Raw genomic sequence first — 26,775 nt, 5'->3', positions numbered from 1 at the left:
TAAAGTCTTCACATCCATTTGCCATATCTCATAGTCATACCATGCAGCAATGTCAATAAGGATTCTTATAGACTTGAACATTGCGACTGGTGAAAAAGTTTCATCATAGTCAACTCCTTGTCTTTGAGTATAACCTTTTGCCACCAATCGTGCCTTGTAGGTCAGTACCTTTCCATCAGGCCCAAGTTTTCTCTTGTAGATCCATTTACACCCTATTGGAACAATTCCATCGGGAGGATCTACTAAAGACCAAACTTGGTTTGTATGCATCGAATCTATTTCCGACTGCATAGCTTCAAGCCATAAATTCGAATTCGCATCAGAAATTGCTTCCTTGAAGTTTCTTGGATCACATCCAATGTCGGGTTCACTTTGATCCCCTTCAAGAAGAAGACCATATCTAATAGGAGGCCTAGAAGTCCTCTCATATCTTCTAGTAATAGGCGTGTCTTGTGATGATTCTTGAGGTATAGGATCGTTGTTTTGTATCTCGGGTTCTTCTCGAATTTCTTTGAGTTCCATCATCTTGCCTTTCTTATCCAATAAGAACTCCTTCTCCAAGAAGGTGGCATTCCTTGAAACAAACACTTTTGTTTCAGTAGGATGATAGAAATAATATCCGATTGAATTCTTACAAAATAACATAAGGTGGATCGACTATCCAACTTATCTCCCACTGTCTGCTTCACGTAAGCAGGACATCCCCAAATCCTCAAGTACGAATACCTAGGAGCTTTGCCATTCCATAACTCGTATGGTGTTTTGTCCACTACTTTAGTGTGGACGTTGTTCAACAACAATACCGCCGTTTCAAGAGCATAGCCCCAAAACGAAGGTGGGAGCTCAGTGAAGCTCATCATAGATCGAACCATGTCCAACAAGGTTCGGTTGCGACGCTCCGAAACACCATTCAGCTGAGGTGTCATAGAAGGAGTCCACTGAGAGAGAATCTCATTCTCTTTTAGATAATCCAAGAACTCGGTACTTAAGTATTCTCCACCTCGATCTGATCGAAGTGCTTTAATACTCTTACCTAGTTTGTTTTCTACTTCAGCCTTGAATTCTTTGAACTTTTCAAATGATTCAGACTTATATTTCATCAAATATAAGTACCCATACCTAGAATAATCATCAGTAAAGGTAATGAAGTAGGTGTGACCAAATTTTGTACCAATACTAAATGGTCCGCAAACATCTGTATAGATCAAATCCAATAGATTTTGACTATGCTCTGGCTTCCCTTTGAAAGGAGATTGTCATTTTTCCTTTGAGGCAGGACTCACAAGTAGGTAGAGAGTTAATATCAGACATATCAAATATGCCCTCTCCCACTAGCTTGTTCATCTTCCTTGAAGAAATATGACCTAGCCTAGCATGCCAAAGGTTTGCTGGGTTTTGACTATCGATTTTTCTTTTATTTGTTGTTACCGGTTTATCAACATAATAATTGGAACGTCTTTTAATTTTAAGTTATATAGATCGTTTTCAAGTTGTCCACATCCAATTAAACATTCATTCTTGTAAATATTGCAAATTCCATTCACAAAATTGCAAGAAAAACCATCTCTATCAAGCATAGAAATAGAAATAATGTTTTTAACCAAATCTGGCACATATAAAACATCTCTCAAAAATAACTTAAAATCATTCTGCAAAATTAAACAAATGTCTCCCACAGATTTGGCTTCAACTCGAGAACCATTTTCGAGCCTCAGCTGGGTCTCACCCATCCTAAGCTTGCGACTTCTTATCATCACCTGCAAATCATTGCAAATGTGAGATCCACATCCGGTATCCAATACCCAAGAAGTAGTATTAAGTGAAACATTTATTTCAATATAAAACATATCCTTCGCAGTTCGCAACTGCTCGAGATATTCCTTGCAGTTACGTTTCCAATGACTGGGTTTCTTGCAGTGATGGCAAATATCCTTGGATTTTTCCATGTTTGAAGCCTTTGTCTTGTTCTTCTTCTCGGGTCCGGTTTTCTTGGATTGGGCAGAACGTTTCTTACCCTTTGTACTTGGCCCCTTCTTAGCAGAAGAAGATGAGCCCACCAAGAGAACCGGTTTATCCTTCTTTAAAGTGGCTTCATAAGTTACAAGCATATTGACCATCTCTTCAAGGGAAGCCTCTATCTTGTTCATATTGAAATTCACCACAAAACCGTCAAACGATGAAGGAAGAGAGAGAAGTAATAAGTCCACATTGAGTTCATGCTCCAATACCAATTCAAGCGTTACCAACTTCTGAATGAGCCAAATCACGTGTACCCCATGATCACGGACTGAAGTCCCTTCACGCATGCGACACGTCATTAACTCTTTTACAGTAGCGAACCTCTCAGCTCTCGATTGAGCCCCAAAAAGTTCTTTGAGTTGTGCGTGAATGTCAGCAGCATTCACGGTATCCTCAAATTGCCTCTGGAGTTCATCAGACATCGAAGCTTGCATATAGCATTTGGCATTGATATCATGGTCCCACCATTTATCAAGTTTGGCCAACTCTTCCGGACTTATATCAGCTGGTGCTTCCTTCGGAGGAGATTTTTCTAACACGTAGAACATCTTCTCCGAGGTCAAGACAATCTTCAACTTACGGAACCATTCTGTATAGTTTGCGCCAGTCAGTTTGTTTTGTTCGAGAATAGAGAATAGTGGATTGCGCGAATTCATCTTAATGAAATACTGAAAAGAAACAGACAATAATCAGTGATTGTTTAATTAATTTACTAAGACATAAAATAAGGCGAATTTATTTTATGAATCTCACTCCTACTATTTTAACGATTTCACTACCCTCTAGTGAAAACGAGAAATATTTTCTTTAGTGGGAACATGGAGTCCAATTGACAAACTATAGTCCCGAATAATATCAGCCAATCATAATTTTCAAATGGTAGAGCCCAATTGCTTCCAAAGCAACCTCCATGTTTTTACCTCATGTCCAATAAGGTCCCAATAATATGACGCCGTTTATTGTGACACGTCAAGATGACCCATCAATATTAAGTTGTGATGGACGGTCACCATGTGGATCCCCAATAATATGAGCCAATCCCATGGGAGTTCCATCCAACTTACAACATGTGTCGATTCAATGTACAGCTTTTCGACGAACGGGCCCCCCCAATAATATGAGTCGGACCGTATCCGCGGGTAGCATCTCATACATTGATCGTTGATGGAAGGTATGAACATTTAAACAATATTTAAATGCCCTTTTGTTTATCTTGATATTAATTTTAAATCATATTTAAAATGAGGGATTTTAATTTCGAAAATTTGTCTCATTATTTAAAATTTGTATGCTTGCGGGATTCATACAATTTAGTCTAAACATGCATACAACAATAATATCATATATTATTTTAGGATGATCGATTCCATTACTAATCGACCCGTGGTTGCCAATCACGAGTCTAAGTCCAATCCTAGGTGATATGCAAGTATGCAATGCAATCCTATTACATTGTGCTTCCAATTTACATTTTTTCAGTCTTTATCATTGCTTGCTGGGCCCACCTCCATCTTCAAAATCTCCCACTATTTTTAGTGAATTTACAATAAATTACTATGACAAATAAAGGGATACATTATAGGGGTGGGAACGGGCCATAAACCAGGCCCACTTTTATTACATATGACAATTCATATTGGGCCATAAACTAGGCCCATTAATAAATCCAACAACAATAATTAAAACCAAATATAAACAACCTAACATACACCTATAAAATTGGTCATGGAAATCGATCATCCTTATCCAATAATTTTTAATTCAAAAATTAATTTATTGGATATCATGCAATGGCAATAAATATAAATAGATAAAATCATATTTCATACATAAAATCTTATTTTATATATAAAATCATATTTTATCTAGTTTATCCATAAAATCATATTTTACATATAAAATACAATTTTATACATAAAATCATATTTTATTATCAATTGTACCAAAATTAATAATTAAAAATTTAATTTATTGGATTAAATTTATAAATTTCCAAAATTCAAAATTTATCCAAAAATTAATTTTCTTAAAAAATTTTGGGCTCAAACAATTTTGACTCATTGCCTCGTGGACCAACTGAAACAATTTTCAATCGGGCCAAAAACTAGGCCCAAAACCATTTTGGGCTAGAATTCATGATTCAAGGAAAAATTTATTTTTAATAAAAAAAAAAAATTCTGGGCAGCCCGGGTCGCTGGGCTGGACTCGTCCAGCGGCCCAGCTGCGCGGGCTAGGGCAACGCTTGCCCTAGCTCGCGCAGGGCTGCTGCGTGTAGCCCATCTGCGCGCAGCCAAGCTGCGCGCAGGGCTGCGCGCGGCGCTGTTTTCTGCCTTCGGGCAGCGGGCAGCCTCGAAAATATATTTTTTTTCTTTTCTTTTCCGTTTTATTTTTCTGAAAAATCGAGGCTTTGTACAATCGATAAAATTTTAATCGTAAAATCCGAGAACAACCTGGCTCTGATACCACTGTTGGAACACGCTTATTCTCCGGATCGAAAAAGAAAGTGATACCCAGTGCAGCGAAAGTTTTAAAATTTTATATGGAACGATTCCATATGGATATCAAATTCCTACGATTAAAATTAATAACATATAATTTAAACAATATAAATTTTACCTTAAAATCTCGAAGCGAGATTATGTACACCAATAGATTAATCTGCTCTTGTTGTATATCCCAAGAACTGATGAACGAACGTTTCTTCAATCAGGTCCACGAACAGAAATTTAATCCCTCTGATAGACTGCACTAGAAAGTCTATCAGAAGTTTCTACGAAGAAAAAATTAACAGATTTGATCCGTTAAACCAGACTGCAAATTCGAAATTCACAGGCTGGATTTTTCGAACAGAGAGAGGAGAGGGGGCGGCCACACCTAGAGAGAAAAACTAGGGTTTTCGAAAATTTTGTGACCAGTTGTGTGTAATTTTTGTACTGCAATAACTTATTTATAATGTGGGCTGCTAACAGCATAGGGCCCATTAGTCATAAGTTCAAGCCTGACAAGCAAAGCCGCATGTTCAGAAATTAATATAAAATTCATCGTGACTCAGATTGATAAACCAATTTCACCAATGTGCACAGAAACCATTTTTGCATCTTTTAAAGTCAAGATAAATTTTCTGAATCCGAATTCAGTGGTTTCCAAAAATGTCTATCACTATGTCATTTTAGGAAATTTTACTCCCTCTACTTTTAAATAAGAAGTCACACTTCTTTATTCACTAAATTTAACTCTTTAAATTTAATTATCTCAACGGGGATTAAAAAATTCATTACTTGTGTGACCCTCAATGGTTCAGGGATACAGCTAGCCATGGGCTCACAACTCCTTGTGACTCGGAACAACAATTTCCGACTTGCCCATCGAATCATGGTAAGAGCGCCTAGCAACATCGCCCCATGATTTCCTAGGTATCACTGATAGCGCCTGCAAGAACCAATAGATTTTGGTTAGCGTACAGTACGGTCCCTTCATTCATATATCCCGATCGAATCAACAATCATTGGTAAATCGAGAGTCGTTCGAGATTCGATAACTATGCAATGCATCTTGAAGATCAAATAGTGACATCGCATGTGCTACTAGGAAACAAAGTAACCTAAAACACATCATGTACTCTGGCCAGAGATTCGTCACACTAATATCTCCTCAGATTGCATAGGATATCCACAATCTCAAGTATGTGTTGAATCCTTGACAACAAAGCATCGACTCCTATATGTGTCATAACTGTACCCAATCCCGACACTTGATGACCTCAATAGAGTCGGTAAACAAGTCAAAGTACAGTACTAGCATATAGAGTCTCAATGATGTTTCAAGTAGTAAGGACTAATGGTGTACAACCAAAAACGCGGACTTTATCCACTCGATAAGTGATAACCACTTGGAAAATCCGGATAGGGTAGTTCGATCATTCATCATATGAATATCCATTTGCATGCTTTGAACATCTCTATGTTTCATACCAATGAAACGTGGTACTCGGCATCGCAAATGCTAGTCTCAATCTCGAGCGATCCTTATCCTTATTAACGGATGGCTCAATCGACTAGGAACTGTTTAGAATATACAGTGACTATAAGATGTATTTCATGATAGTCATCCCCATGTGCTACCACATCTTACATACACTATAGTATATTCAAGGTCTTCATCTAAACATCTTATAGTATGTCACAACATAATAATATGATAAAAGATAAAGTAAATGTCATTATAAAAGTGTAAATTATATTAAACAAAAGATTGTTTATGCATAGAGTCATAAAAGCCCTTAGCCACAAGTTGGCTCACTGGGCACCCACTCTTTCATAGTGGATGTCAGAGCCAAAAGAAAAAAGTAGCGGACGTGTGGTCACACGCCAAGAAAATTGTAAGGAAAAATGACAAAAATGAGGTAATCTCTATTGTTGCTGTTTGCAATTATTGTAACACTGAAGTTCCTGCTCATAGTAAAACCCATGGAAATAATGGTATTGATGGGCACGTGAAGAAATGCAAAAAAAATCCTCATAATGCGGTGAATTCGAGTTCTTCTAAACCGATCTTAGCACAGTTGTCTATGAATAATGCTTTGACACCTCACATCTTTAGCCAGAAGAAGCTTGAAGATAAAGTTGTTGCATTTGTTGTTAAAGATGAGATGCCATTTAGGGTAGTGGAAGGGGCAGGGTTTGTAGAGATGATGAAAGAGGCTCAACCTCGATTCAAGATTCCTAGCAGAAAGAATATTGCATCACTTGTGTGGGATTTATATGCAGTTGAAGTGGCTAAGATAAAGAGTGTCATAGGCTATCAAAGGGTAAGTATCACTACCGATACTTGGACCTCAATTCAGAATATCAACTATATGGTAATCACTGCTCATTTCTTAGACGATGATTGGAAATTGCATAAACGAATTATAAATTTTACCAAGATCACCTCTCACAAAGGAGATGACATTGGCAAAGTTTTAGAAACATGTTTGAGCGACTGGGGGATAGATAAAATTTTCACCATAACGGTTGATAATGCTAGCACGAACGATAAAGCGGTAGAGTACATGGGAAAGAGACTAAAGGAGATGGGAAATCTATTATTTGATGGTAAATACTTGCATTTGAGATGTTGTTGTCATATTATTAATTTAATTGTCAAGAGTGGGTTTAAATTTCTTAATGAATCAGTTGAGTCTATTAGAAATTGTGTGAAGTATATTCACTCTTCTGGGGCAAGGTTGGACCAATTTAGGGAGTGTGCTATCCTATTGAAGATGGATAAAATTTCAACCGTTCCAATGGATGTGCCTACGAGGTGGAATTCCACCTATTCAATGCTTTCTGTTGCATGCAAGTTCAAGAAAGTGTTTGGTAGGATGACAGAGAATGCACAATTTATTGAATACTTTGAGGAGGTTGATGGTTCAGAGAGAAAAAAGAGGGTGGGGCCGCCTTTGGAAAAGGATTGGGAGAATGCACGAGTCTTTGTCAAATTTCTCAAGAGGTTTTATGACTTTACATTGAAACTTAGTGCTAGAAAGACAACTACATCAACCTTGATTTGGGAAGAAATAGTTTCAATGCGGACAATCATTGACGAAACAATGCTTGACTCTACAGATCTTTCATTGCAAGAAGTTGCTTATAAAATGGAGGGTAAGTTCAAAAAGTATTGGGGTGATCTTGAGAAGGTTAACAAACTTGTTTTCTTAGGTCATATTCTAGATCCTCGTTATAAACTCCAAATGATTGCTATTCATGTGGGAGATATGAGATTGGATGCTACTAAAATACAATCATTTATCGATGGCTTAAAGAATTGTTTGTTGGAGTTGTATCATGCATATAAAGGGAATTCATATTTGGATACTTTTAACAGGATTGATGATGGTGATGTAGATAAAGAGTTGATGGAAATATATAAGAATGATCCTGTTAAACTGAACTACCATATGAAAATGGCTCAAGTAAGAAAAGCTCAAAATCAAGTTGAAATAACCAATGAAGTGGACAAGTACTTCTCAGATCCTTTTGTGAAATGGAGCTCAAGCTTTGATGTTTTGGAGTGGTGGAAAGGGAATACGACGGCATTTCCAGTCTTTTCAAAGATTGCCAAAGATGTTTTTTCGATCCCTGCATCTACTGTTGCTAGTGAGAATGCTTTTAGCCTTGGGAGGAGGGTTGTGGATCCATTTAGTGCATCATTGCAACCTAAAATAGTGGAGGCACTTGTGTGTACTAGTGACTGGCTTAGAGGTGAAGAATTTAATTTATACAAGGAGCCGACAAAGGAAGAATTCAACTTTTATAAGGATTGTGAAGAAGTTGTCACAAGTAAGTTAATATTTAATTTTTTTAGTAATTATTATGAATACTTTAAATTTTTGTCTATCATTATTTTTGTCTCAATTACCGATTATGTCCTCCTTCATTTGTCTCATATAAATTAGAGGTACTAAATATTATTCATCTACCCTAAAAAATATATTTATTATTCATCACTACCTTCAAGTATAGCATGCATTTTCTGTTTTCACTAGGATCTAGGTGATTGATGTTTCTTGAAAAATGTTCGGTTTGTAATATACGTGTGTAATAGTTGGTTGTTTTGGATAGTGCTATGTTGACAGTACATTATCGGTGCTTAAAACTGTTTAAGTGGTTGCAAATTGTTTAAGCCTCTGTATATGTGGAAGTAAGCAGAACAAACTCCATAAGGTGGAATAGTCTAGTACGGTTAACACACGTGTTTCTGGATAATATGAAAGTGCATCTATTTATTTTTGTCATTGATGTTCGTATTTAATATTCTAATGCAAGTATATGTTTGTAAATTTTAATCTTGTTAAAGATTATTATTACATGATATTTGTTGTTTGTAGGTACCCTCGTGCACAAGGAAAAGTAATGCATCATCCTAAAGTGTTAAGCTCAAATGGTTTCATGGTGGAAGCAAGCTCGTTGATGTAATGGTTTAATTATTAATTATACAATGACTTGATATGTTGTTTTTTGTTTTGGATTTGATTGGATTAACCAAGAAATTGTGTTTAGTTTATTTGTAATGTATTAAGATGTTTAGTTTTTAATTATTATGAACCGAAAAGTTGTTTTAATTTATTTGTATTGTACTAAGAATTTGTTTGGGAGTCTCCAAAAATTAAGAAAGTTTTTTTATTCGGGATATAGCTTCCCGACCCGACGGGATCCCGAATGTTTGGGATCCCGAACATTCGGGTCCCGACACTTGTCGGGAACGGGATCGGGAAAAAAAATATTTCCCAATTCTTATCGGGACGGAAAGTGGGTTGGAGGATTATGGGATGGGTTCCGACCCTATCCCACCCCTACTATACTATCATATGATAATTTTAAATAATTGGTTATATCCATTACACACCCAGGTAGTGTCCCCTTGTTAATACAACGATATATTGAAACTTGTTCACTGGATGGAATTCCCCAGAAACTTTAATCTGTCTCCATCTGAATTCTGATTAAGAAGAGACTGCCTAACAACAAATCGTGGTTAATAAAGATAAAATGTAAAATATAAGAATAAGAAGATTGAGTACTACATGCTGTAATTGAATGAAAAATATTAACTGATGCCAATTCATGGGATGCCTCATATCAGCTGAGGCAAGAAGAAGATGGTAATCTTAGAATGGCTGAAACTTATAATGACATGGTTCTGATCTTTATGTTCAAACACTTGAAAACATTAGGCACACATCTCTAATGCAATTTATATAAACCTATTGGGATGTGATTCTTGAAGTTTTGGATGATGATCAATCAGAGCCATTTCTGTCCTGAAGTCTCTCAACGGGGCCGAATAGTTTGGAAGAAAATTTAAGCCAACCGGAACAAGTTACCGGCACTGAAATCGGATTTTGGAAAAACACTAAGATACCGTTTGGTATCATGGATGAGATGTACGATAAATGAATACAAACATGATGAGATATGGATAAGCAAGACATAGTTATGAATAATATGTTGTTTTGCATGTTTTTGATTTTGTAGGATTATTGTGTTTATTCTCTTAATTACCATTGTCAATTGCACACAATTTCACTTATATGACATTCATCCTCTACTAAAACCATAGGTTGAGAGTTTTTGTCATCAAGCATACATCTAATCTTATACCGGGCCATGAGATATCATTGAGTTAGCAAAAAAAAAAATGAGAGAAACATGGGATGAATAAAAATTTGTGTCTCATCCCACTTTCATCTCATGTACCAAACGATACCTAATAGCTCAGAGAAAATGATAATCGAGGCACTGCTTGACAAAAAACTTTTTAAGGATAACGTACTTAACTCAAATGGTTGCAACAGTTCACTGAAACATTTTCCGATTATAATTGGCGTCAGATTTGATGATACCATTTTTACTGGTGAAAGGAAGTTGACAATGAAGATAGATCATAACCGAGAGATTCATCTACCGGAATCAATAGGATAATTAACAACTACTACCAAACTAATGCATATGTCAGTTTTAATTCTGCATGTTTCGATTTTTGGTAATTTCAGTCTTTTTTCTTCGAAAATGCTTATGTGACACACTATACACGTCAACTTCGCATCAGCACTGTATTAGTACCACATCAGATCCACGTCGGAAAAAAAGACTAAAATTACGAAAAAAATAAAAATAATAGACTAAAATTAAAATCTGAAAATATAGATGATCGAAATCGTAAAGTTACAAACATACAGGACCAAAAAAAAACAATTTGTTCTTAAATTTTAGAAAACGTGTTCAATTTTAACTGAATTTTTTTATTAAAAAAATCATTTAGAGAAGTTAGTGTATTTAATATCGATGGTAGATTGGTAAAATAATATTTTATTAGAGAGCATATCCAGTAATTAATTAACCTAGGAAATAGATTCATTTTTGTTAGATTTGATGTCACATCAAAAGTTTAAAATACATTACTTTTTTAAACATTGTTTTCTCAATCATAAACAAAAAAAAAAAAAAAAAAAAAACACCTTTGGGAGTCTCACTATCTAATCACACATTTATTCTTCATTTTAATTTACTAATTTTATTTTTAATTTTGCATTTAAATATTGAACTAAATATATATTTACAATAATAATTTTTATTTATATATTAATTAATTTATCATATATATTAATTTTTTTCATAATTCAATAAATTAAAATTTTAGGGACACTTCTCCCACTTAATCAATCGTTTTCACAGGCCCTTTGGTTATTGTAACATCCAACTGAACAAGGGATAAAACTGGATTATTTAGCAATTCAGCCTCTATCATGCCTATCAAACACAACCTTGTATAAGTGTTTGGTACAAGAGATGGAATTATTGAATAATTAATAAATGAATGATAAAAGATATGATTGGTAAAGATTGGTAGTTTAGGTGGAAAATAGTATTGTGTTTGGTTTGATTTTTAGAAATAAGATTAAGGAAGAGTTTATAATTATTGTATCAAAAATACCCTTTTATTTTTTTAAATTAAATTAATAACTAGTTTTTAGATCTTCCCCATATTTTCTCCTCATTCGTGTAAAAAAACCTAGCCAAGAGACACTATGTTCAAACTTCAAATCTCGCTGCGTCGATCTAAAAAAAGGGAGTTTGAAAACATAAAAATTATCAAACTGGATCAACCAATATTTTCACCCCTCCAACTTCCCACAACCAACTATTATTACCTTACTTGAGAAGAACCTAAAAAAAACACACACAGAACCCAAATCAAGAAATTTCAAACCCACCTCCAAATAAGTGAGTTTGACCTATCGAAAGAGTACAAAAACCAAAATACAAAATGCCCAAGTTGACGTAAGCCCGTTAAACTAAAGCTAAAATTTGGGAAAAATCGGATTCAAGAATAACTCCAGTTTGTCAATTCCCAGAACCAACATCACCAACACTCTATCTTCTGAAAATTTCTGCATCGATGTAATAAAATAGAACATCAGAAAACACAGTTTTCTTACCCCCACATCACAAACAACTTTCTCGTGAACTGATTTTTTGAGCGGATTTACCTGCTTTTGAAGGTTCACCGAGAAGAATAAAACCTAACGAACCCACTTTTCTTCTTCAATGTCGGCTAGAAGGACAATCTCAATTGGGGTTGAGTAGATGCTACCCGCAGGGTAGTGCCCTGCGGGTCACAGTGGCGGCTCATGATTGGTTAAAATCAGTGGGCCCCACGTAAAATCCACTAATTTTGACCAATCATAAAGTTACACATCACCCGCAGGATAATGCCCTGCGGGCGGCATGTACTAAACCCTCAAGTGGATATGTGGTTTATCGGTTTTAAAGGGGAAGGATGTAATTGTAATTTTTTGAGGTGATAAAGTCATGGTTAACTTATACTAGGGTGTGAGGATGGTTTATTTAACCAACTTTAATATCACTTTATCCTTCCATAAATGGATTGGCTTGTATTAGTAAACATGCTACCAAACAGTTGATTACAATATAACTCACCTACAATCTCACTTTATCATGGCTATCAAACGCAGTGTTTTACATATGTATACAAAATAAAATTAATTAGAGTTTGTAGTGAATTATATTTCATCGATATGCAATGATAGAACAAGAGGAGAAAAAAAAATTGTAATTTTCTTAATGCAATTATATATAATTTAGAAACCCCAATAAATATTAGTAAAAAAGGGTAGCTGTAGTTTAGTTATGACCATTAAATGCAACTCATGCCGCAATAGGTTCGCCCACCCACATCCCACTTCTCGCATGAGCTACCTATATCAGTTTTATAGTTGATGAGATGCTACTCTAGTCTTAATTCCGTCTTAAATCCAAAGGTTCGATTTTAATTTGACTAAGTGACATCAATATATTTTTATGGATCTTATATATTTAAATCAATTTTTTATTTTTGAATTTAGCATTAGAATACTTTATGCTAATATGAATTCGACGATTACGCCTTATCTTCAAAATATATTGAATATTTTGATTATATATATAGACAATTTTGTTATTCCTCACGTTATTGTATAAGGTGACATGCATGCTTGTTTTTTTTAAAAGAGTTTTTTTAGATATTTACATTAACATCTCAAATAATTTTTTTTTTCAAAATTTTAAAAAAACTAATACAAGTTGAGCTGATGCCCAGCATAACAACTAACCAAAGAATTTATAATTTTGCCCGCAGGGGTATAGGCGAGTTGGTAAGGCCTGAGGTGACGTGGAAAGAAATTCTCCAGCGTTGCGGGTTCGATCCTCGTGTGGAGCATATTTCCTGCTGAAATATTGTGGAGAGTATGCTCTGGAGATTGGGTCATGTCCTCCCTCCTTCAGGTCCCTGCCGCTCGTGCACATCCCTCAATTTACCCTCTGCATGAGCCAATGGGCCTCTGACTCATGTGAAATGGGGTCCCCTTCAGGGTCAACCTTTTTTTAAAAAAAAAGCATTTATAATTTTATATATAAATATATATATATATTATATATATATATATGCTAGAGTGCTACTATAAATAAATATCCGAACCGTGAAATTATGAATATGCCCCCCGTACTCAACATCTTCACCTTATTTAAGCCTGTAAATTCATGATGTATATAGAAGATTATTTAACGAAACACAACTCATAAAATAAATTTAATTAAATTTGAGAGACGAAGGAAGCCATTAATCCTACTGAAATTTGCTTCGAGTGAGAAAAGATTGATGACGTCGGAGAAAGAAGACATCAATGTTTGTTTCCGGCAAGAAATCGAAGAGATCAAAAATCATGAGGAGAAGACGAAGATTGGCTTGATCAGAAACATCGTTGAAAAACAAGATTCAGGTTGCAAGGTATATATATTTATATATATATATATTTATATATATATTAAAAAATATTGCTTATACAGATCTTTATCATTTATCGAATTATTAAACCGTTTGATGGAAAATGCTATAGCCTATGGCTATATACACATATACATATAGATTAGATTAGACACACACACACACACACACACACATATATATATGCACCTTAATTTGTTTAGCTATCCTTTTTCAAGAAAAATGAGTGGCGACACCCTCAAAAAATTCGATAAGACTGATATAGCTAGAAGAAAAACCCATTTCGAAATCGTTAAAAATATTCTAAAACTTGAGGAAATATAATTAAGATTAATTGGAACTTGTTTGAAAACATGATCAGTTGCATGTTTGATGTTTTAGAGATCAATATATTAATAGTTTTAATAGAATTTGGCTAGTTTAATTGGTTTGATTTATTAGTTAGATCATACGGTGTTTTAAAATCTTTCAAATTAATTATATTATATCTATACACACCCTCGCACATATATTACGCAAGATCTCAGGTGATTTTTGTGCAATGGGTGAAATGTATGTTCCCATAAAAAAATTTTGATTATAAAAAATAGAAAGAAAAAAAAATTAGAAATTTAGTGAGGGAAAAGTAGTAGCCAGTAGGTGCTAGACGCCGTATAATTTTGAATAGATTTTTTTGAATTAGATTACTAAAAAAGGGATACGTTTCTTTTCTGTCTTTTTTTTATTATTCACATTCCGTGCGTCAATATTATTGAAATTAATATTAATCTTATAATTAAAAAAGATATCTATTAAAATTCAAATATTTCGCGCATGTATCTTGTGACGCCTTACAGGTCACAAAATTACAGCCAAACTCGTCAACGATTTTAAAGCAAATCAAGTTTTGTTTTCCCATTTAATGCAAATATAAATTCAGCCAACAATATTTCTCGACATGAATTATTATTTTTATTTCCTGATTCACAAATAACTCTGATTTTTTTTTAATAATAATTGATTAATATAATCGAACCAGCAATATATATAAATCAATATGATCTTGTGTTATTTCGTGTGGGAATGTACAACACGTACAGATGAAATTACACATTGAGTTTCAAATTGCATTTAAAATTATAAATTTATCCAAAATGTATTTTTCAAAGATATTATTATTCAAATAAAATGCAAGGATAATTTTGTAATTTCAAATACACTTTGTAACTCAATTTGTAATCCTCGTTGTATATGTAACATTTTCTTTTCGGGTGTTCATCTATTGAGTTGGCACGTGCTTAATTTTGAATTAATTTTCGTTGTTCCAAATAATTCAAATAAATTCTAGCCATTTAATAGATACTGATAGAAACCGGTAGAAAGTTTTAAATATTGTACTTTCCTCCCTAGGGGTTTGCCTAACCTCACATTGATCAGGTCGACTATCATATTAATTATGCATAAATATATGATAGAGTAGTTACAATAACATTTGACGCTTTATCGAAAATTATATATAAATGTTGATATTGTTATAATTCAAATATTTTATATAATACAATAGCACAAACGTGATGTTTCGAATGTTGAACGTAAAAGAGATAATTATTGTATTCAACATAAATAATAGGTTTTCAATTTTTTTTTTTTTTAAAAAAGAGAGAGATCAAAAAGAGAAAGAGTGAGGGGAATGATGTGTAGAAAGATGACAATGAGTCGAGTTTGGATAAGATTCTATGCCTCCGTTTCCATCTCCATTTACTACATCCTCTCTCATACTCATTCTCGTCGAGTATTAACTTTCATCTCCATCTCATATTCATCGGAGGATCGGATATCTATATCCTACTCAAATACTCGATTACCATCTATAATTGTATTTTTTTTTTCAAATTTGAATTGTTTCGATAAAATTATACCTACTTACCAAATTCTTAAGAAACAATAAGATAAAAATAATAAACTAAACATCATATATGAAATAATAAAAAATTATAAATAATTTAATCCAATATCATTATCCTACAAAAAAAAAAAATAACACTTGCTTTATACAAATAATTTTTTTCCTTCTATCCAACTATCATCATTCAACAAAAGTAAATTATAATTAATATTTTTTTTAACATAAATGTATGTGTGTGCGCACACACACACACACATATATATATATATATATATATATATATATATATATATAATGAAGGTGGATGTATTAAAATCTTACTCATACCCTATTAAATATATATAATAATTTATTCCAATATCATTATCCTACAAAATTAACATTTGATTCATACGAAAAATTTTCTTCGTTCCATCTAACTACCATCATTCAACAAAAGTAAATTTCAATTAATATTTCTTCAACATAAATGTATGTGCATATATAAATATATATATATATATTTTATCGATTATACGGGTCTGGTATGGATGTAGGATTTTACTACATCCGCCTCCATTTAATCGGATCCAAACAATCCCTCCATACCCTCCTTCATTCAGGTCGGGTATCGAATTTTCCGTCAGATTCGGAAGAAATTGTCATCCTTAAAAGGAAGCTGGTTGTGAGAAGTTTATCCCACTGCTCCAAGAATAGATGTTCATCGTTTGCCTGATTTTGTTTATATTAGATGCATGAAGCCAGCCTCAAATGTCAAGATAAAATAAATAAATAAATATAACAGATTCATAATAAAAAGAAATATTAATGAAGTCTATATATATATTGATAAAAAAATCCAAAATCCATTTAAATTGAATAAACAACTTTTGTACTAAAAAATAGATTAACTGCTATTCATATGGAAATTGTGTAATTACATCATCTATAAATTGTGTTAAAACTGGAAAAGTTTGTTACTAAAAAATAATGGGTTTTTGGTTAGTGTATGTTATAAGTTATTGTGTTAGTCCGGAGTTTATGCAGTACAATAAAAAAATAACGACGGTGAATTTTTACGTCATAAAATAATAATAATAATAATAATAATAATAATGGGTTTCTATCTGTAGTCGATTGTGAATGAGTTGTCTATTACAGGTTTGGTTGGTAAACCGTAGCCTCAAATTTAAGCTGTTCTGGACAAAAATAATAATGTATTTTTTGACCAACTTCCAACGCCTTCATTAATTTAGACCGTGGACTCCCAAAAGGCCACCACCCTTTTACGAATAAAACAAAAATTTTATAACTTCTTTTTTTGTACGTCTAACTTTTCATCTCGAAGGTTTTTTAATTTTTTCTATTTTTAGGAAATCTGTTGACGAAGAGTTCGTTTTTTAAAAAATGCTTATTTATTTTATAATAATTTGTTGACAATAATTTTTCCCCCTTTACAAGATATTATGTTAACTTAAAGAATTAAAGTTTTTTTAGTTTGGAATTAAAATCAAAGAAAATTAAATACATGAAAAAAAATTTGTTACTGTATTTGAAATGCATGGGTGAGACCAAGTTCACGGCCTCTCGTGCATGCTAACAATTTGAAGTCCAACAAATTTTATAATACCAAAAAAAAATATAGATTTGATTAGCCGCATGAGTTGAAACCATAATTTGATGTTAAATCCAATTGCTTCACTTACTGTTGATGTATTTCTTGGCATGCATGCATTCAGCAGGATATAGATGATTCAACACTACGAAGATTTCTTCGTGCACGCGATCTGGACGTGGAGAAAGCCTCCGCGATGTTTTTGAAATACCTCAAATGGAAGCAAACCTTTGTTCCCAAGGGTTTCGTTTCGCCGTCGGAAGTTGGAAATGAAATAAGACAAAACAAGATGTTCATGCAAGGAACAGATAAGAAAGGCCAACCCATTGCAGTAGTTTTTGGTGAGAGGCATTTTATGTGCAAAGGAGGAACTGATGAATTCAAACGTAATTAGTTCTTGGAATTAAATTTAAATTATAGTTCTTGAATCCTTTTTTATTAATATTATTTTACTAATGTATTGCATAAATTGTTCAGGGTTTTTGGTGTTCGGTCTCGACAAATTGTGTTCAAGGTACATAACATCTTCTATCGTGTCACAAAAATCTTCTATTTTGTCATAACCATAGTAAATATAGACGAAGATCAAAATGGCAATCATACAGAATCAAAGTTACAATTTACTGCTAAAAATGGTGCGGCGCTATATATTATGCTCCATTAAGGCCAAATATATAATTGTTGGAAATATTGAATGAATTATGATTGTTGAAAGAAATGGACTTGAAAGGGTTTAAAATGATTGACCCAAATGGCTTGAAACACATGTCCCAAGTATTGAAAAATTCAAAAATTTGGTGAAATAAATTGGAGGGAAATGGGGAATTGGTTGTCCCACATTAGAACAACTCCAATTTGTTGTTCACCTTAAATAACCCATGTTTGGTTTATGGGATTGGGCCCTTAGGGCACCGGATGTTTTGTAAAGGGGCAAGACGCTAATCGATGCAACAAACACACACGAGCGTGGCCGGCCGGCGAGGCGAGGTCTTATGATAAATTATTTTTTTTGGATAAAATTTATTTAAAATAATCGCTCGAGCGCATCACCTCGTTTGCGGGACAGAAGTTGGGCGCCCGAGCGGGTAAAATATTACCGCCCGCGCGCAACACCTATTAGGTGCGAGACAGAAGATTGGCGCTCGAGCGGTAAAAAATTACCGCCCGAGCACACCTTTGTGTTCTGAAAAGTCACGACTCTTTCTGGGCTTTTTCTGTCATGGATTGCATCCTTACGCCTTCAAACGTATTGTTTCGTGTATAAGACTATATATACGTTGGTTATAACACAGAAAAGTGACACAGAAACATCTGATAACGTATATATCAGATTTCTGATTTCTGAAAAATCTCTTCCTCACTTTCTCAAAGAAAAGTTGAAACTTATTTTCGTTCGCTGAAATTCGTGATATTTGTAGTGCTGCTATATCACGATCGTTAGTCGTTGTATCTTAGAGACGATTGATGCCAATGTTGAGCACTGTTAATGGGCAATTTCGTCTTGCGGATAGAGATATTCTCTCGCCTCGACTAGTTGTTGTTGTCGTTGCTGCCGTTGTTGTACACGTTTTCAGAATTCGAAGTACACCTTTATAACAATCGCAAGACGAAATTTTTGTATTTCTCGGATTCTGAAGATGTCTACCGTTTCATTCACTCCGCTCGCTTCCGCCCCTGCACATGGAGAAAAGCCGCCAAAGTTTTATGGTGCCGACTTCAAACGTTGGCAGTATAAGATGCTGTTCTATCTGAAAACGCTCAATCTGTCTAGATTTCTAAAGGAGGATCCCCCTATCGTCGTTGATGGCGATTCTGACACCCAAAGAAGGACCGCTGTTGATGCATGGAACCACAGCGATTTTCTGTGCAGAAACTATATTCTGAATGGCCTTGATGACACTCTCTATAGTGTTTATTCATCAGTCAAGACGGCCAAGGAACTCTGGGATTCCTTGGAGAAGAAATAGAAAACGGAAGACGCGGGTATAAAGAAGTTCGTGGTTGGCAAATTTCTGGACTTCAAGATGATAGACTCAAAAACTGTAATGAGTCAAGTGCAAGAGATACAAACCATCTTGCATGACTTATTGGCCGAAGGGATGGAAATCAATGAACCATTCCAAGTCGCGTCTATCATTGAGAAGTTGCCTCCTATGTGGAAAGACTTCAAAAACTACCTTAAGCACAAACGTAAAGAGTTGAAACTTGAAGATCTTATAGTGCGACTTCGCATTGAGGAGGACAACAGAAATACCGAGGCCAAGTCACATAAAAAGATGGAAATCGAGGCCAAAGCAAATCTGGCGGAATCTAGTACGAGTCACAAGAGAAAGCGCCCCCATGATGGAAAGCAAAAGGGGAAAGCGAAGAAATTCCAAGGAAGTTGCTACAACTGTGGCAAACCGAATCATATGGCAAGGGATTGCCGAATTCCAAAGAAAAAGAACACAAATCAGAAACGAAATCAATCAAACTTGGTTGAACAAAGGTATGTACCTTTAGCAATTTCTTATATTGATTTAAGTGCCGTTATTTGTGAGACCAACATGGTGGATGATCCGAGAGGATGGTGGATTGATACCGGCTCTACGAGTCACATTTGTGCTGATAAAGATATGTATTCCACCTATGCCACCGTTGGGGATCGAAAGTTGTTCATGGGAAACTCCGCAACGTCTGAAGTTGTGGGAGTGGGAAATGTGGTGTTGAAGATGACCTCGGGTAAAGAGGTGACGCTCAAGAATGTGCTGCATGTGCCAGACATTCGGAAGAACTTAGTTTCTGGTTCACTCTTGAGCAAGGATGGATTTAGAATGGTATTTGAATCTGATAAATTTGTGTTAACTAAATCTGGTGTATTTGTTGGGAAAGGGTACCAAGATAATGGTCTCTTTAAGTTGAATGTACTGAATGTTTCCCGCCTTGAGGCGAAGAATAAAGTTATTGGTTCTGCTTACTTGACGGAAAGTTATGATATATGGCATGAACAATTAGGACATGTTAACTTCAACACGTTGCAAAAACTTGCAAATTTAAATGTAATACTTATGTTTAAAAGAAATTCACAACATAAGTGTGAGATTTGTGTTGAAGCGAAAATGGTTAAAACTCCATTTCATAATATCACGAGAAGTACTACGCCACTTGAATTAATACATACTGATGTATGTGATTTAAAAATGGTACAAACACGAGGTGAAAATAAGTACTTTATAACATTCATTGATGATTGCACCAGATTTTGTTACGTATATTTATTGAAAAGCAAAGATGAAGCAATTGAAGCTTTCAAGAAATATAAGACTGAGACTGAAAATCAACGAAGTTCGAAAATTAAAATGATTCGAAGTGATCGAGGTGGAGAGTATGTGGCTCCTTTTGAAGAATTTTGCTCAACTTTAGGCATCATTCATCAAACGATAGCCCCTTACTCACCTCAATCCAATGGCGTTGCAGAACGCAAAAATCGAACATTAAAGGAAATGATGAACGCGTTGTTAATAAATTCGGGCTTACCTTAAAATATGTGGAGTGAAGCGATTCTCTTAGCAACTCACATTCTAAACCGGATTCCAATCAAAGAAAAAGACGAAACACCATATGAACAGTGGAAAGGTCGTAAACCTTCTTACCAATACCTCAAAGTGTGGGGGTGTTTGGCTAAAGTAGAAGTACCTAAGCCAAAACAAATAAAAATTGGGCCTAAAACGGTTGACTGTATATTTATTGGTTATGCATACAATAGTAGGGCATATCGATTTTTAGTACATAAGTCAATGATTCCTGATGTACATGAAGGCACAATTATGGAGTCAAGGAATGCTGTATTCTTTGAAAATATCTTTCCATGTAAAGAAAGAAAAGAAATTAGTTCGAACAAGCGAACTCATGAAAACACAACTAAAACTCTACAAAACAACGAGGAACCACGACGCAGTAAGCGTGTAAGAGTTGAAAAGTCGTTTGGTCCTGATTTTCTAACATACATGTTAGATAATGAACCAAGAACTCTTCAAGAGGCTTTATCAAATCCTGAGGCTCATTTTTGGAAGGAAGCCATACAAAATAAAATATATTCCATCATGCACAATCATACGTGGGAGTTGGTTGATCTCCCTCCGGGATGTAAATCTTTAGGATCCAAGTGGATTTTTAAAAGAAAATACAAAGAAGATGGATCTATAGATAAATATAAAGCTCAATTAGTGGTTCAAGGTTTTAGACAAAAGGAGGGATATGATTTCTTCGATACCTACTCTCCTATTTCTAGAATAACATCCATTCGTGTTCTCATAGCTATTGCAGCATTGCATGATCTAGAGATACATCAAATGGATGTTAAAACAGCGTTTTTGAATGAAGAGTTGGACGAAAAAATATATATAAAACAACCAGAAGGGTTTATTGTATCCGAAAAAGAAGGAAAGGTGTGTAAACTTGTCAAGTCATTGTATGGACTCAAACAAGCACCTAAACAGTGGCATCAAAAGTTTGACACTGCAATGTTGTCAAATGGATTCACAATAAATGAATGTGACAAATGTGTCTACATCAAAGGTACTACAAATGCATATGTAATTGTTTGTCTTTATGTAGATAACATGTTAATCATGGGCAGCAACCGTGAATTGATTGTGAAAACCAAGAAAATGTTGAGACAACATTTTGACATGAAGGATTTGAGATTGTGTGATATTATTCTAGGGATTAAAGTCTCTAGACTTCCTATTGGAATTATGTTATCCCAAACTCATTATGTAGAAAAAGTTCTTAAACGATTTAATGCCACAAATCGTCCTCCGGCTAGAACATCTATGGAATTGGGTACACATTTAGCCAAAAATAGAGGAGAACCTGTTTCACAAGTGGAATATGCAAGGGTGATAGGAAGTTTAATGTACTTAACTAACTGTACTCGTCCTGATCTTGCATATACTGTAAACAAACTTAGTCGGTTCACAAGTAATCCAAGTGAGGATCATTGGAAAGCACTAATGAGAGTGCTTGGATATTTGAAATACACTTCTAGTTATGGAATAGTGTATACAAAATATCCTGCAGTCCTAGAAGGATATTGTGATGCAAATTGGATTTCTGACACGAAAGACTCCAAGTCTACGAGTGGATATGTGTTCACAATCGGTGGAAGAGCGGTGTCATGGAGATCCTCTAAACAAACTTGTATAGCTCGGTCGACTATGGAGTCCGATTTCATTGCTCTAGATAAAGCTGGAGAAGAAGCCGAGTGGCTTCGAAGCTTTCTAGAAGATATTCCATGTTGGAATAAACCGGTGCCTTCCATTACGATTTATTGTGACAGTCAGTCAGCAATAGAAAGAGCACAAAGTAGTATGTACAATGGTAAATCTCGACATATTCGTCGGAGACACAATACCATAAGACAATTGATCTCGAATGGGGTTATTTCGGTTGACTATGTGAAGTCAAAGGAAAACCTTGCAGATCCGCTTACAAAAAGTATAAATAGAGATCAAATGTACAAACTACTTGGAGGAATGGGTTTAAAATCCACAAATTAAAAATATTTATAGCGGTAACCCAACCTTGAGAATTGAAGATCCAAAACCTTGGTTCAATGAGACAACTAAGTTATAAATATTAGTCTGAGTGCTTGGAATTGTTACTTGCTCATTCCTGAAATATCCAAGTATAAATGACCTGCAAAATATGGTGAGGTTAAGTTTTCTTTTAATGATTCCTATACCTATGAGGTGGAGTAACGCAGGATACTCTTGATAGGAGATCACCTATATAAGTGCGAAGTATTGGCCGCTTTGATTGCAATACTTATGAATCTAAGATACGGTCCAGGGCCGAAATGGACACAACATGAGAACAAAATATGTTAGAGTATTGTTATGTAAGTACTATTGTCTTGGTTTACATAAACGGTTGACTAGTTCAAGATATCGCGTCACTATGCAACTAGTAAATCCGATAGTATTTTACTACGGTAGGTTCAAAGCCACAAGCTACCTATCCTGATGTAACAATAACTCAAAATGACTTTCTAGTGAGAATGCTAATTTACGTGAAATTCATTCATGTGGGGGATTGTTGAAAATATTGAATGCATTATGATTGTTGGAAGAAATGGGCTTGAAAGGGTTTGAAATGATTGACCCAAATGGCTTGAAACACTTGTCCCAAGTATTGAAAAATTCAAAAATTTGGTGAAATAAATTGGAGGAAAATGGGAAATTGGTTGTCCCACATTGAAACAACTCCAATTTGTTGTTCACCTTAAATAACCCATGTTTGGTTTATGGGATTGGGCCCTTAGGGCACCGGATGTTTTGTAAAGGGGCAAGACGCTAATCGATGCAACAAACAAGCGCGCGGCCGGTGCGGCGTGGCGTGGCGAGGTATTATGATAAATTATTCTTTTTGAATAAAATTTATTTAAAATAATATTTTATTATTTTATTTAGTGCGCTCGGGCGGTAAATAATTACCGCTTGAGCGCATTACCTCGTTTGCGGGACAGAAGTTGGGCGCCCGAGCGGTAATAAATGACCGCTCGAGCGCACCGTTCAAAGTAGGTGTGCGCCCGAGCGGTAAAATATTACCGCCCGCGCGCGACACCTATTAGGTGCGAGACAGAAGATTGGCGCTCGAGCGGTAGAAAATTACTGCCCGAGCGCACCTTCTGTATTCTGAAAAGTCACGACTCTTTCTGGGCTTTTTCTGTCATGGGTTGCATCCTTACACCTTCAAACGTGTTGTTTCGTGTATAAGACTATATATATGTTGGTTATAACACAAAAAAGTGACACAGAAACATCTGATAACGTATATATCAGATTTCTGATTTCTGAAAAATCTCTCCCTCACTTTCTCAAAGAAAAGTTGAAACTTATTTTCGTTCGCTGAAGTTCGTGATATTTGTAGTGCTGCTATATCACGATCGTTAGTCGTTGTATCTTAGAGACGATTGTCGCCAACGTTGAGCAATGTTAACGGGCAATTTCGTCTTGCGGATAGAGAGATTTTTTTGCCTCGACTAGTTGTTGTTGCCGTTGCTGCTATTGTTGTACACGTTTTCAGAATTCGAAGTACACTTTTGTAACAATAATTTGTCTTCCATTGCTTTAGCTCTTAATTATTTTTTCGTATAATTTAGATTTTAATTAGTGAGTGATTATTTCATCGTGTTAAATATTATATAAGTAATTAAAATATGATCATATATAAAAAAATTTGATTAAAATAATTGTGTTGAATACCTTTGCAGAATACCAGATAATGGACCGGAAAAGTTCACAATTATAGGAGATTTAAAAGGATATGGTTATCGTAACAGTGATGTTCGCGGTTACCTTGCAGCCCTTTCAATTCTCCAGGTTTGTTTTCGATTTATTTTTTTTAATAAAAAACTAATTAACCCTTGTAAATTTTAGAACCCGTTCCATGGTCGAAGTCTAGCTGCAGTATGATTTTAAAAAATGGATTTTCATACGATTTAATTAAAAGGATTGAGTTGCACTATCACCGCAAGTTATAATTGTAATAAAATAGTAGCCACCTAGCGTAGTTTGCAGACTATTACATTAGTCCGGGGTTTATTCACTGCGCACCGAAAGACAGCGGTTGCAAGTTTCCACATCATTAAAAAAAAGTAGTAATTTCATCCTAAGGAGGTGTCCAAGTTGATAAAGTAGGTAAACGCTTGTTCAGAGGTCATAAGTTTAATTCTCATGTCATTCCTTTAAGACTAGCCTATTAGACATAGTTTGCCTAGTGTAGTTTACATAACTAGCAGCTAGCTTGCAAGCTATTGCGTAAGTCCGAGAGTTTATCGAATGCACACCGAAAGTATCGGCTGCGAGTTACCACGTCATAAAAAAATAAAAATAAAGTAGTAACCACTCAATCCCAAAATGATACCGACGATTATATGAAAAATCTTCGACTTTGCTGTTAAAACTTCACCAAACCAAAAGTTCTTATTAACCAATCAGGCAATGTTTGAGCTAGAAAGCCTTTAGGAAGCAATTCTCAGATTTTTTTTCACAAAATTTAGAGAGCTTTTAGGAAGCAATTCTCAGATTTTTTTTCACAAAATTTTGAAATTTTGTAAAAATTTTGTGAAAAAAAAGTTGAGTAGTGCTTTCTAAAAGTTTTTCCAAACACTACCTTAATATATCAATGGAGCACATGGAATGAAAAATGGAGAAGCATGATCTCATAATTATGGTTTGTTTGGCTAATGATCCATTACTTGCAGGATTATTATCCGGAAAGACTTGGGAAAGTGTTTGTCATTAACGCACCCTACATATTTATGACACTGTGGAAGATCATTTACCAATTTATTGACAAAAATACGAGGAATAAGGTAAATACATTTATATATATAACGAGCATTGTGTGCTATCGCGAAATTAAAACCGGCGCTTACTACGCGGAATCAATCAGGGAGGTTTTCATCTCCTCCACAAACGGTTTAGGCCGCCTCCTATAATAGGGGATATTCTATGCTATATCAAGAGGAGTATTCTCTTTTTGTTTTTTTTTTTTTTTCATATGTTCGTGCGAATATCACGTAAAAACATGTGGACCTGATTAATGAGTATTTTTTTGTTTTTTAGTGCAATGTTTAGGTGAATATCTGGAAAAAAATGGATAATATTTTTCTTGGTGTAGCATAGAATCCTCTTGATGATAAGTGCCGCCTCCAATTCATCTCAGAAATGAATGTAACATAATTTTATTTTTATATAGATCGTATTTGTGGATAACAAGAGAATGAAGGCTACTCTTCTAGAGGAAATTGATGAATGCCAGCTTCCTGAGATTTATGGTGGAAAACTGCAGCTTGTTCCCATTCAAGATTGCTAGCTAATAGTGAATACATACATATGATCCATTAGGCAGTCAGCAAATAGAAAACTTGTACGTTCAAATATTATAAGTAGTGTCTACTTTTTGGTTATTCACGAGATAGTATGGTAATGTGATAAAATCTGAGGGGGAGCAATATATATAGGTCTGCTATAAACCTTAATCTGGGCATACGTATTACAAATTGAGTATTATATTTTGGTGCGAAAGATAATATATTAATGATTACGTGCATGTTTCGTCAAAAAATAAAAAAAGATTATGTGCATGCACGTTATTGTTTCATTTAATGTTTGGCTCAAATTCATGTATTATTATGTTATCTGCATGTATATAGCTATTTATTCCCATGTTATAGAGATTAGAGACTAGTACTTATCTATGTTTTAGTGAAAAATAAGAGCATATTCGATGGTGTGAGGACGTTGGTGAGATGCTGATGTCATATTGTTAACTTCATCTCATTGTGTATGATGCTGAAATATTAATTTTTTATTATAAAAATAAATCGATATTTTAAAACAAAATAAAATTGCTCATAATTGAAACAAATTAAAATTTAAAAGCTTACAAATAAATTAAAGAACAT

At 34.7% G+C, this 26,775-nt stretch overlaps 1 protein-coding gene across 2 annotated transcripts; it reads left to right on the top strand.

The window, feature by feature from the left end:
- Positions 1 to 13,587: 13,587 nt before the first annotated feature.
- Positions 13,588 to 26,438, top strand: LOC140883940 (uncharacterized). 2 transcript variants are annotated; one of them, XM_073290563.1, is made up of 6 exons: positions 13,588 to 13,845; positions 17,446 to 17,707; positions 17,799 to 17,835; positions 24,577 to 24,685; positions 25,570 to 25,680; positions 26,067 to 26,438. In XM_073290563.1, exons 1-6 carry the CDS (start codon positions 13,717 to 13,719, stop codon positions 26,181 to 26,183), a joined length of 765 nt encoding a protein of 254 aa, XP_073146664.1. In that variant the 5' UTR covers positions 13,588 to 13,716; the 3' UTR covers positions 26,184 to 26,438. The 2 variants fall into 2 exon arrangements, with proteins under 2 accessions (XP_073146664.1, XP_073146665.1); XM_073290564.1 differs by having other exon boundaries at positions 13,590 to 13,845; positions 17,449 to 17,707.
- Positions 26,439 to 26,775: the final 337 nt, after the last annotated feature.

This window comes from Henckelia pumila, chromosome 2, assembly GCF_033568475.1.
Source record: "Henckelia pumila isolate YLH828 chromosome 2, ASM3356847v2, whole genome shotgun sequence".
In the NCBI taxonomy this organism is placed as follows: domain Eukaryota; kingdom Viridiplantae; phylum Streptophyta; class Magnoliopsida; order Lamiales; family Gesneriaceae; genus Henckelia; species Henckelia pumila.
This window is presented reverse-complemented; position numbering and strand designations above follow the sequence as displayed.